The 12025-nt window shown below is 38.5% G+C and overlaps 1 protein-coding gene and 1 non-coding gene across 2 annotated transcripts; one reads left to right on the forward strand and one right to left on the reverse strand.

The window, feature by feature from the left end:
• Positions 1-442: 442 nt before the first annotated feature.
• Positions 443-2549, reverse strand: LOC123067081 (GDSL esterase/lipase At5g45910). Its single transcript, XM_044490028.1, has 4 exons — positions 2214-2549; positions 1903-2118; positions 1345-1773; positions 443-1134 (listed from the first exon to the last, which is right to left on the reverse strand). Exons 1-4 carry the CDS (start codon positions 2458-2460, stop codon positions 896-898), a joined length of 1131 nt encoding a protein of 376 aa, XP_044345963.1. The 5' UTR covers positions 2461-2549; the 3' UTR covers positions 443-895.
• An 8728-nt stretch (positions 2550-11277) lies between these two features.
• Positions 11278-11350, forward strand: TRNAK-CUU (transfer RNA lysine (anticodon CUU)). The gene has a single exon. It is a non-coding gene; the product is annotated as a tRNA-Lys (tRNA).
• The last annotated feature ends 675 nt before the right edge of the window (positions 11351-12025 follow it).

Consider the following 12025-nt stretch of genomic DNA (forward strand, 5'->3'; position numbering starts at 1 on the left):
CTGTTTTATTTTCTAATTATACGGGAACTAATTATTGGGAAAACTGAAAATACTAGGTGATCATACTCCAGATTTTTTGGAAAACTCTACATTGATAGAAGATTTCCTTTGGAGCTGTGTCGCCAAAATGCAGGAGAGAATCATATTTATAATAGGTGACTTTTCTTTTTGTGAGAAATTTTTAATAGGTGACTTGATTCTTGAAAAAAAAAATGAATTACTCCCTGTTTTCTTTGTAATTGGGCGTTTCCTAACTGAGTTTCGCCTTATCTGATTGGACTCTCCTCCTATACACCTTGTTTTTTTTTTTAATTTTTGTTCAAGCAACCTTTCAGTCTAGCTTCAACACACGCGGCTGCGTGGTAGGAGTACTGAAAGTTTCAACACGATTATGTACGCGGTGCCGATAGAATGTTGGCTAGTTTTTCAGACAAGAGCAACATCTCAAAACAGGTTTTTCCCCGTGTTATAAATAATACTCAAACTGCCGTACAGATACAAGATGGTAGGGAAATCCCAAAACAAGCAAACCAAAAGGAAAAAAAATAGACAGCCAGGGGTAAAATCTGTCAGAACTGAAAGTAGGGCTAAAAAAAAGGGCTTTAGTCTCTTTTCAGGTGTTCATTTTAGTATAACAAGAATGCTAGACAATTTGCACACGAAATGGTATAGCATTGCCTTGTCAGTGAAATAATAACAAAATTAAATGTACCATTTGAAGGTAACACTTCGTGTTCACCTTGTCTTTTCTGCAAAGATTAAAATACTAAAGCTTTCCACCTAAAAAATTACAGGTAGAATTTTGATGTGACCATAAACACATATATTTTTTTGGATTTTTTGACATTTGAGAAAAAAAAAACATTTCCACGCGCGAGCCGAATTGGATTTCCGGTTAATAGACCATATCGTTGCGGACGACGCTGGCGAGGGGTGGGTGCGCGTAGGGGCCCTTGAGCCAGGTGTTGGCGATGAAGCGGTAGGGCGCCTCGGTGAGGTGGATGCCGTCCCAGCTGACGTGTGCGTCTGGGTCATCGCACACCGTGGCGCCGGGAAGCCCACACGACGAGCTCATGTTGTAGTTGTACGGGCCACCGCCGCCGCAGCACGCCCTCAGGGCTCCCTTCTTGTACCCTGCAGTTGCAGTTGGCCACAAATCTCGTTATTACATTACACATTACTATCTTGGACAAATAAATGCTCTGTCCTTAAAGTTGTATTCTTGAAAAAAAAAGCAGAGCAGAACTGAACACACACACACACACCAGCAGTAGGAAAGAAGGAAAGAAGTAGGAATCAAATAAGGAACAAGACATTGGGGGTGTGGTTGGGAGGGGGACTGACCGTAGAGGTGGGGTGTGCGTGCGAATTGGATGTAGGGGGTGTAGTAGTCGGCGTAGATGATGCGGGAATCCGGGCGGCGGCGCTGGAGGCTGTCGAGGGCGACGCGGAGCACGGCGTTGTGGTAGAGGGCGACGCCGTTGAACTTCTTGAGGCAGCCGGTGCGCGGGTCGTAGTCGCTGCGGTCCTCGGACGGGTACATGGTGAGCGTGATGGGGATGCACCCGGCGGGGAGGTTGCCCGGCACGAGCACGTGCCGCGCACCCTCGTCGAGCAGAGCCTCGATGCCGCCGATGATGGACTCCACCACCTTGGGCACCATCTGGGTCTTCACCTTGTCCAGGCTCCACTCAGCCTTCCACGCGAAGCTGTAGTCGTTGCCGCCCAGCTCGCCGAACACAAAAAGCGCCTTCCCGAAAAATTCCTTGCACTCTGCATTTTTTTTTATATTTTTTGGTGATGCTATTCAGTGAACGTTCATAGAGGGAGCATGGCAAAAGGAACATTTTTCAGGGCAAGAAAATTCAGAACCGATGTATCGATCGGCGTTCATTGAAATACCTTGCGGGGAGGAGCAAATGGTGTCCTTGACCTCTTGGAACCACTCGAGCTGGCAGTTCATGGAAGTGTTGAAGGGCGGGATGCTCCACACGTTGTTGTCCCGGAAGTACTTGAGGTCCAGCGCGGTGGCGCCCATCACCGCGAAGTTGGCGCCCTGGCTGAAGTTGGTGCCCTTGTTCGCCGACGGCGGCAGCAGCGGCACTCCCAACGCCTCGGCTGCCGTGCATACATACATCAAATCAATCACCTGTCAATCATCCATTTCGACTGACGTTTACATGTTGGATCGAGACGGCAGAGAAGGTACGCACCGAGGAAGTCGATGACGAGACGGCCGTTGGAGCAGCGGGCGTAGGGCGGCGGGAACTTGGGCATGTTGGGCAGCTTGCCGGAGTTGATGATGACGAAGTTGCCCGTGTCGGAGAAGGAGTCGCCGAAGCTGAATATGGCGTTGTAGTACTGCGGCAACGGTGCCGCCTCCGCCGCCATCCAACCGGCGGCCAGGCACAAGAGGATGCGCCACGACGGCAACCCCAAGAACCCCCTCGTCGTCTCCATGGTCACAGCCAGGCCAAAGTTGGCCCCTCACGAAACAGTGTGCGGAGGAAACAAGACAAGGGAAGAGGAAATGGGACAGCTACAAGAAAAGGCGTGCTTAGGGGGTTGTTATATAGCGGGGCACATGGATTACAACTTAAGGTCTCTCGTTTTTTCCTCCTCCTTGGTCACGGTGCACAACTTAAGTCCTTGGTCACGGTGCACATGGATTCACCTAGACGGAAGGAGTACTATAGGGGCCTCGACGACGCCCCATGAAATTACCAGTTTGTTAATCACGGAAGCCATGGACTTTCGTGAGGATCCCCACATGGTTCCGAGCCGCGCAGTTTTCCATTGACAATCGCTCCCGCATTACGTGGTGCATTAATTACCACGCTCCCTGTCGATCGTGATCTGGATGCGCTTAATTAGCGCTTAATTAACCAGGGTTCCTCGCTGATTCCATGAAAGAAAAAACAACATCATCGCTGACACTTCTTGCTTCTGGGGAAGTGTACTCTATGATGCACCTTCATGTACCACTCAATGATGAAGAAAAAAGAAAAGGAGAATTCATCTGAGCAGGGCTCCAGGGTTAGAGTCAATGGGAAGAAGGGATCATACGTGGTGATACGGCAGGGCACGTTGTAGAGAGAGGGGCAGCACTCACACTCCCCAGATAGGTACTAATTATTGGAGATTTGGCTATCCCTATCTAGCTACGATGACATGGACAGACACCAAAACGTATCTCCCCCCATCATTTATTGAACGATAACAGGAGAGCTGTTATATCATTGTAAAGAAGAAGATGGTACAAGGACCCACACTGCTCAGTTTATTGAAGAAAAGACCGGGCGAAAACCTGAACAACGGCAAACTTCACCTAGCAAAAACCAAGTCTAAAGCACCACAACACATACGAAACGCCGGCGAGGCCAACAACACACAACACACACGGCCAGGCACTCGAGCGCCCGCTTCGCCACTACCAAATTAAGTGCACACCGCACCGTCGCATCAATCCGATCCGGCACAAGCATATTGGTCAACCTCACCGCCACTGGAGAGGGACGATATGTCCGAAAGCAGGCAGACATATGCCGTTCCGATCCCACGACGATGACTAACATGGCTCGTCCGATCCTCCTCACATGTGGGGAGTGCTCCTGTGCTGCCCCCGGTCGGCCAACGGCTAGTCCACAAACGCACCACCGCAGGCTCCATGTCCATCCACCACCACCGGCTGCTCACCAAGCCACAACATCACAATCGAGTCATATTGCTTCTTCCATTGACGCTTACCTACCTGTACAACGAAAGGTGTATGTCCTGGTAGTAGTTTTTAGCTGGGCGACATGAGCACCTTTATTTAGCACTTTCTACTGGTGGTGGAGATTGTAAAAAAGCTACACTTGATGAACTGGAAAGGTGGCGATTCATGATCTCATCAAAGTCCGGACCCTTCCTCTTGTTGTGCCATGGCGTTTCTTCTGGTCCTGAACGCGCTTGCGCTGGCCTCCGAACTCGGCGTTAACATCGTCACCTGTTTTTTTCTTCTCAAAATCAAAATCGACTTGCACATTTTTAGGTAAGTCAATTGTTTCTCAGAATCAAAACCAACTTGCATCAATTTGGATAAGTTAAATTTTTTAAGGAGCATTCGGCCCTTTGGAACCACAAACAAAAAACGCATCAAATGCTTGTGCTTGGTCTCAAACATAATAGAAACTGACCCGATACCTGGGAGGACACAAGAAAAAACTGAATAAAAATGAAAAAAAATAAAAAATAAGGAAACAAATGAAGTTTTCTAAGAAATAATGAATTTAGAATTTTGGCTAGTCCTGTTTTTGACAAGAGGTTTGTGTATATATACGAAGTTTATTTAATCTTCATGTGGGCATGCTAATAAAAGGCATGGGCAGGCCTATACTATGTGTTACTTTCTATATGAACAACATAAAGTAAAAAACTAAAACAAACTAAAACATAATGAAGTCTTCTAGGCAAAAATAAAATAGTGGCAATGGTATTACCCTTTAAGAAAAAAATGAAACCAATAATGACAAACTTCGCACAAAATTTACAAAGAAACTGTGGCTTTTCATAATATGCAAGAATAACCATATGATGGTGAATATTTACAAAAAATACTTTTCTTAAGAAGGAATGAATTAGTGGCATTGGTATTTTGTCCTTAAAGAAGGAAGAAAATGGAATAGAAACTAAAAAAAATAAAAAAAAAATAAAGATTTATAAGGAAAAATGAAAAACAACCATCAAGAATAAATAAAATGAAAAACAAAATATAACAAAAAAATGTAAAGTTTGCACAAAATTTGCATAGAAATTCTGCTTTTTTCCCTATATGCAAGAACAAACATATAATAGTGAATTTTCAGCAAAATATGATTTATAAAAAAGAAATAAATTGGTGACACTAAATTGTAATAATGAAGTTTTGTAATGAAGAATTAATTAGTGACATTCGTATTACCCATTAGGAAGAGGAAAACTAAAAAATTAAAAATAATGAAAAATTTGCACATAATTTACACGGAAATTGTGTTTTTGTTATTGTATGCAAATATAACCATATAAGAGTGGAACCTCAAAAAGGAATGAATTTCTGACATTGCTATTACACTTAAAGAAGGAAGAAAATGAAATAAAAACTAAAAAAAAATCAAAAGAATGAAATTTTCTGTAGAATAATTAATTACTGGCATTGGTATTACTTTTTAAGAAGAAAGAACAGAAAATAAAAAAACCCTTAAAAAATACTTGCACACAACTTTGCAATAAAAAAAATTTTAATATGCAAAGAATAAGCATATAATTGTGTAATTTTCACACACTTAGTGATTTACACGCATACTACATAGTACTTGGTGTATACATTTCCACTAATCCAACATGCCCAAAATACCCTCCAACTAGCTGAAACCGCGACCCACTTGGTGTATAATGAAGAAAACCAACTAAAAATGAAAAGAAAAGGAAAAGTGCATAAAAAAGGCAATATGTAACGACTTCAGCCAATAGAAAAATAGACTTACCCTAAATTGTGACAAGTAAAAATTCAGCCCAAGAAAAAAAGCGACTTACCCCAAACAGGTGCAAGTCAAAAATCAGTCTAAGAAACCATGAAACAACAACAAAAAAACAACATGAATCTTGACAAAACAATCAATTGTCAGAAAATCGACTTATTTAACTTTAAAAATAAAGGCAACTTACATATAACAGTAGAAAAGGATTCAGAGAGATGTGCACCACTTTGGCAGCGCAATGAGCGAAGACTTTCCTATACAAGTAGTACATCATGAGATATCCTACTACATGGATGTTGTGTGTAATGACAGATTAGTTATATGCCACTCTGATAGACTGCGTAAGTTGAGATTCTAGCTTGATCGTACATGTTTTTTATTCGGTGATAGTTGATACTCGTGCAGGCCATGTATACGCGTGCAGAACATAGAAGGGCATCCAAATTCCAAAGACTTCACGACAGGCAATTAATGCACAGCTTTTATATTTGCAAGGTTACACACCTTCGTAGAGTTGTCGTCGAAATCTTCTGTCCGGCCACACATACATCCCACAAATTTCCAGAACTATCATCGGCTCATCAGCTAGTTGCAGTACAGTCCCTAATCTTTCGGTGATATTTTTCATGAGGATGGTACGTATGCCCATCCCAACTTTTATAGTTTTCACGTAGTTTTTTTTTCGGGGATTTTTTTTCCGCGTAGTATGTAGATAAGGTCAAAAATAGGCCGCGTCTGCTCTGCAGTGAAATGAGGGTAGTCATCAATTTGGAAATACACAAATTCAACAAAGAAGTTTTCTTCGGCTATAGATCGATTGATCTAATTACTGCTTTTAGAAAGCATCTATCCAAACTAAACTGCGTGATGGTGTGTGCAAAGAGAATACAATTAAGATATCCCCGCAAAAATAAAGGATAGAAATAATATACTCCCCCTGTTCCATAATTTAGTGTTATAGATTTTTTAAAAGTCAAACTTTGCAAACTTTGACCAACTTTATAGATAAAAATATTTATATCTACATACCAAATATATAAAATATGAAATTAATTCTTATAATGAATCTAATGATACATGCTTGGTATTGTAGATGTTTTTTTCCTACAATTTTCAAATTTGTGAGGTTTGACTAAAAAAAAACTATATGCACTACATTATGAAACGGAGTGAGCATCGTGAATGCAAGCGGCAGCAGGACTTATCCGGTCAAGAAGAAAGTTCATTGAGAGGCACGTAAAGCCCATGAACCATTAGCAACGACTTCCTTGAAACAGCCTGCTTTAGTAGCAGTCCGACTTCACCGCACGATGGCTACTCAGATCAGCGATCACACTGAAGCGACTCACAAAAAGGTGGTCAGGCATTCGAATTTTATACAACTAGTTTTTTTTTGTGGTCTCTCAAAAACACAGGAAAACATTTTCTTCAAATATTGTTTTATTTTAAAGTAAAGTTTTTCAGAAACTACTAACATAAATAAATTGTGACAGATAAATTAGATGTTATTTTTTTTGAAATTCCAAAAAAATATAGAAATTTTCAAATAAATAAAAGAGTGAAAATATTTAAAAATCCAAACATATTTTGGATTTTTTGAACATTTTTAAAATATGCTATCATTTTCTTAAAATTTTGAACATTTTCTGAAACATTGAATTTCTTTCAAAGTATTTGTTTTTCTGAAATGCACTTTTCCAAAATTTCCGTTTTTTTCTAACATGGATTTTTTAATGGTTTTGTAATTTTTAAAAATATATAAAGAAACAGAAAATATTAAAAAGAAAATAACCGGGTAAACCAGGAAGAAGAAAAAGGCAAGAGGGTCCCCAAACCGGACCTTGTACAACGTGTGCGTGCTCGCTAAATGGGCCAGCCCATAAAGGAGTTGCTACATGAGTATGTTGTGCATCTATTCGATAAATACATGCACATAGCATCCAATATGCATACTAGGGCAGGACCTGACTGACTCCTGCATATGTCGGGAGAGAGGCCCAATTTACTTTAGCTATGTTTTTGCATTGTCCGTCCTCAATGGTGTCGTGCTGAAAAAACGTATTGCACACAAATGTGTCACAGACAAAAAGGGCGTGTCAGACATAGGATATCTCCAAAAAAACAAAAAGGCTAGCTAGGGGCCATGGTACTACTCTATATGCCATGCGTTTCGTGCAGCTTTATGACTGACGAGAAGCGGGCATTTACGGCAATAGGCCGCCAAAAGAGTAGTTGGTGCCGCCGAGCATCAGGGGGGTTCCTGCTGGTCCTAAGTTGGCAGTGGGAAGGCCGAGATCAGGCGAGGCGGGGCGGTCCATGGGGACAAGTATAGATGAGTAGATGACAACCAGGTAACTACTTCACCGTGTGTGGTGATGCATGTCACTCGTCTGTTGTATACATGAGTAAGCCGTCAGCGCCATAAATAAAGCACATCCTACTCCACATACATGAATGTGCTAAAAAACAATTGTAATAAATAATGAATTAGTGTAATTGATATTACACTTCAATAAAAATAAAAATGTCAAAATAATGATTTGTAAGAAAACATGAATTAGCGGTATTAGTACTACCCTTTAAGAAGAAAGAAGATAAAAAACAAATAAGGACAAATTTACACTCAATTTACACAAAAATTGTGATTTTATAATATGCAAGTATAAGCATATAATAAATGAATTTTTCACACAAACAACTTCTTAAGAAAGAATGAATTACTGTCATTGTTATTATCTTTAAAGAAGAGAGAAAATCTAATATTTTTTCTAAAATTTAAAAGAAAGTTTTCAAGAAATATGAACTAGTGGTCCTAGCATTAGCCTTAAAGAAGGAGAATGAAATAAAAACTGAAAAAACAAAGTTTTCTAAGGAATAACAAATTAGTGCCATTTGTATTACCCTTTAATAAGAAACTAAATGGATAAGAAAATCTATAACAAACAATGACATAGTTTGCACACAATTTACATCAAATTATTTTTTGTTATAATATGCATGAACAAGCATATAATAATGGACTTTTCACAAAAAGGAAGTTACTAAGAAGGAGTGAATTGATGACATTGGTATTATACCATTAATGCAAAATGAAATGAAAAATAAAACAAAATGATATAATGAAGTTTTTCTCGAAAGATTAAATAAATGTCTTACCCTTTAAGAAGAAAGAAAGCAAAAAACTAAAATATAATAATAATAATAATAATAATAATAATAATAATAATAATAATAATAATTAAGAAAGGTTGAAGTACTGGCTTTCATACTCCCTTTTAGAATAAATCAAATAAAAAGAATAAAAGAAATAATGGAAAAAATTGACACACAATTTAATTTACACAGAAATTGTGTTCTTTATAATATGCAAGAGAAGCATATAATAGTAGAATTTTCACACAAAAAGAAAATTCCCTAAGAAGGAAAGAATAAGTGGCATTGGTATTACGATTAGAGATGAAACAAAATGACATCAAAACTAAAACATCATCAAAATAATGGAGTTTTTCTAAGAAAGAAGGAATGAGTGGCTCTGATATGACCCTTTAAGAAGAAAGAACATGAGATAAAAACTAACACAAAATCATAATAATTAAGTTTTCTAAGAAAAATATATTAGTGGCTTTGGTATTGCCCTTTTAGAAGAAAGAAATTAAAGAATTATGAAACAAGTATTGACAAAACTTTCACATAATTTATGTAGAATTATTAAACAAATATTGACAAAACATTCACATAATAGTAGGGTTTTCACGCGAAATGCAAGTTTCCTGAGAACGAATGAATTAGTGGCATTAGTTTTATTCCATTTAAGAAAAAATGTGCAATAAAATAAACTAAATAAAAATCAAAATAATGAAGTTTTTCTAACAAAGAATGAAATGATGGATTTGGTATTACTCTCTAATTAGAAAGGAAATGAAATGAAAACTAAATTAAAAAAAATAAGCTTTTCTAAGGAAGAATGGACTTGTGGCATTGGTATTACGCATTAAGAAAAAAGAAAATAAATTGATAACTATTTTTTTAAAATAATATTTTATAAGAAATAACAAATTAGTGGCATTGGTATTACCTTTTAAGAAGAAAAAATGAAAAAAAAACAATTTGCACACAACTTTGCACTGAAATTGCACTTTTTTACAGTTTGCAAAGAATATATAGTATAATAGTGCAAGTTTTAGATAAATTTTGTAGTATTTGTGTGTATACATTGATATTCACACAGCATCCCAAAAATACCCACAATAGAAAAGAAACCGACTAATAAAGAAAAACAAAGGGAGAGAGGGGAGGGTTGAGTCTCACAAGTAATGTGAGTCAGCATGTTAAGAAAACGACAGACCCAAATACATGGTCAGTAAAAGACCCAACCCAAAACAACTCATTGAGCAGAACAGAAAAAAGGGAGCACGAAATTGAAAGAAGAAATCAACGCAAAAATCAACTGACACAAAAATCAACTACCAAATATACCCTTGCAAAAGGAAAAAATACTAAAATTATAAAGAAAAACAAAACCAAAAGCAAAAGCAAAAACGCATACAAACCCAAAAAAGAGACAGTCTGTAACAGATATGGTGTCCAATAGGAAAATGGACTTACCTCAAATAGGTGCAAGTCAAAATCCAGCCTAAGAAAAATCTAGTTACCCCGAACAGGGGCAAGTCAAAATTCTAGCCTAAGAATAAATTGACTTGCCCCAAACAGGGGAAAGTTAAAAATCAGCCTGCAATGTCATTAAATAATACAAGAAAGAAACATACAGCTCGATTCTTGTCAAAAGAATTGACGATCAGAAAATTGACTTACCCAAATTTTAAAATCAGGCAAGTTACATATTTCTAAAGTGTTCAAAAATTACTTACTTACATTCATCGTGCTTTAAAAAAACTTCATGAAATATGAAAATTGTTAACAATTTTATAAATTGTCCATACCATCAAAAATATATCTTCATGACATTTAAAAATCTAAACACGTTGCAAAATACAACCATGATTGTTTTTTTGAATGATCACAAAAATGTAAAATCTTGCTCGAGTAATTTTTTTAAATATTCATACCATTCAAAAAATCATGACAATGTTTGTGTAGTGAAAAGTATATTTCTTGGAGCACCATCATCAGAGGCTTTGTGTTGTGCGGCAGGATGCCGTAGGCCTTCAATTTGTTTTCAAGGGCATGCTGGGAGCCTACGCTAGCCTCGTCGATATCCGCATCGGTAAATAGTTGCATATGTCCTGCTTTCAAAATCAAGGCTCCACTCCGACATGACCTCAGGGAACTCGCTCCCCACTCTTATCCAAGATAAGACCATTTTTGTTACAAAGAATTTCCATGTGTGTGGAGATTGCCATACAGTTATCAAGTACATGAGCTTAATCAGGAGAAGGGATATAATCGTCAGAGATGCCTATAGGTTTCATCATTTCAGGAATGGACAATGCAGTTGTGAAGATTTTTGGTGACAGCAAAATTAGAGTCAGTATGATATCTTGAACAATTACGCATTGTCAGTGATACCCTTAGTGTCAGTGATACCCAAGGGGAATAACTTTTTCTTTCATTCATTAGTGACAGAGCTCTGTTTCATAGTACATATGTCAAATGGCCGAGTCCGACCATCTTCTGAAGAGGACATCATGGTTTTCATTTCATTGAAGCACTGCGTTGATCCATCATAATCTTTGTTCCATCATTTTCTACACGTGCTCTCTTCTTTGTGCACGTGAATGGTAAGGCTTGTCTAATTCATTTGGACGAAATAACACAACAAGCCCGTCTAGCTCAGTTGGTAGAGCGCAAGGCTCTTAACCTTGTGGTCGTGGGTTTGAGCCCCACGGTGGGCGCATGGTGGTTTTAAGTTAATTTTTCATTTTTTGGTTCTGCCTGCTATAGCAAACTCTCTACTGTTTTTGCCTAACAAAATGCCCTTTCTCTGGTACTTGCTATGTGCTTTTTTTGCAGGTGCATACTTACTATGTGCTTTTTTTGCGGGTGCATACTTACTATGTGCTGACAAACTGCATTTTCATGTGTGCTGAATTGCTGACATGCACAACAATGCAAAAGAAAAAGAAGGTACATTTCCATTTCTCAAAATTCAGAAGGGAAAGAGAGGAACATATAACTGCAACAAATTACACTAACTATATACTCTAATAATAACATACTCCCTCCGTCCCATAATATAAAAACGTTAACGCGGCTTAAAAAAAGTTCTTATACTATGGGACGGAGTGAGTGCTTGCTTGCATCATCTACTATGTACAAAGGATTGCTGTCAAAGATCTACAGTTGAAGCTTACTGATCTAACCCTACATCTCACGTACCGTTTATGCATGGCAACGGGCATGAGAGTAAGCGAAATGCAAAAGTAAGGCACCTTGAGTGCCAATCTGCTATTCCTCTGTATTATGTATAGGTTACAGCTGTGCGCAATGGCGTAGTAGAGAGAGAGAGAGAGAGAGAGAGAGAGAGAGAGAGAGAGAGAGAGAGAGAGAGAGAGAGAGGCGCGATGTGC

The sequence above is a fragment of the Triticum aestivum genome, chromosome 3B (genome assembly GCF_018294505.1).
Source record: "Triticum aestivum cultivar Chinese Spring chromosome 3B, IWGSC CS RefSeq v2.1, whole genome shotgun sequence".
Taxonomy (NCBI): Eukaryota; Viridiplantae; Streptophyta; class Magnoliopsida; order Poales; family Poaceae; genus Triticum; species Triticum aestivum.

Excerpts from the sequence above, each read along its gene's own strand:
- LOC123067081 (XM_044490028.1), bottom strand. The coding sequence starts at position 2,460 with ATGGAGACGACGAGGGGGTTCTTGGGGTTGCCGTCGTGGCGCATCCTC. Across the intron at positions 1,774-1,902 it reads CATTTGCTCCTCCCCGCAAG|AGTGCAAGGAATTTTTCGGG; the intron begins GTATTTCAATGA and ends AAAAAAATGCAG. Across the intron at positions 1,135-1,344 it reads ACGCACACCCCACCTCTACG|GGTACAAGAAGGGAGCCCTG; the intron begins GTCAGTCCCCCT and ends CTGCAACTGCAG.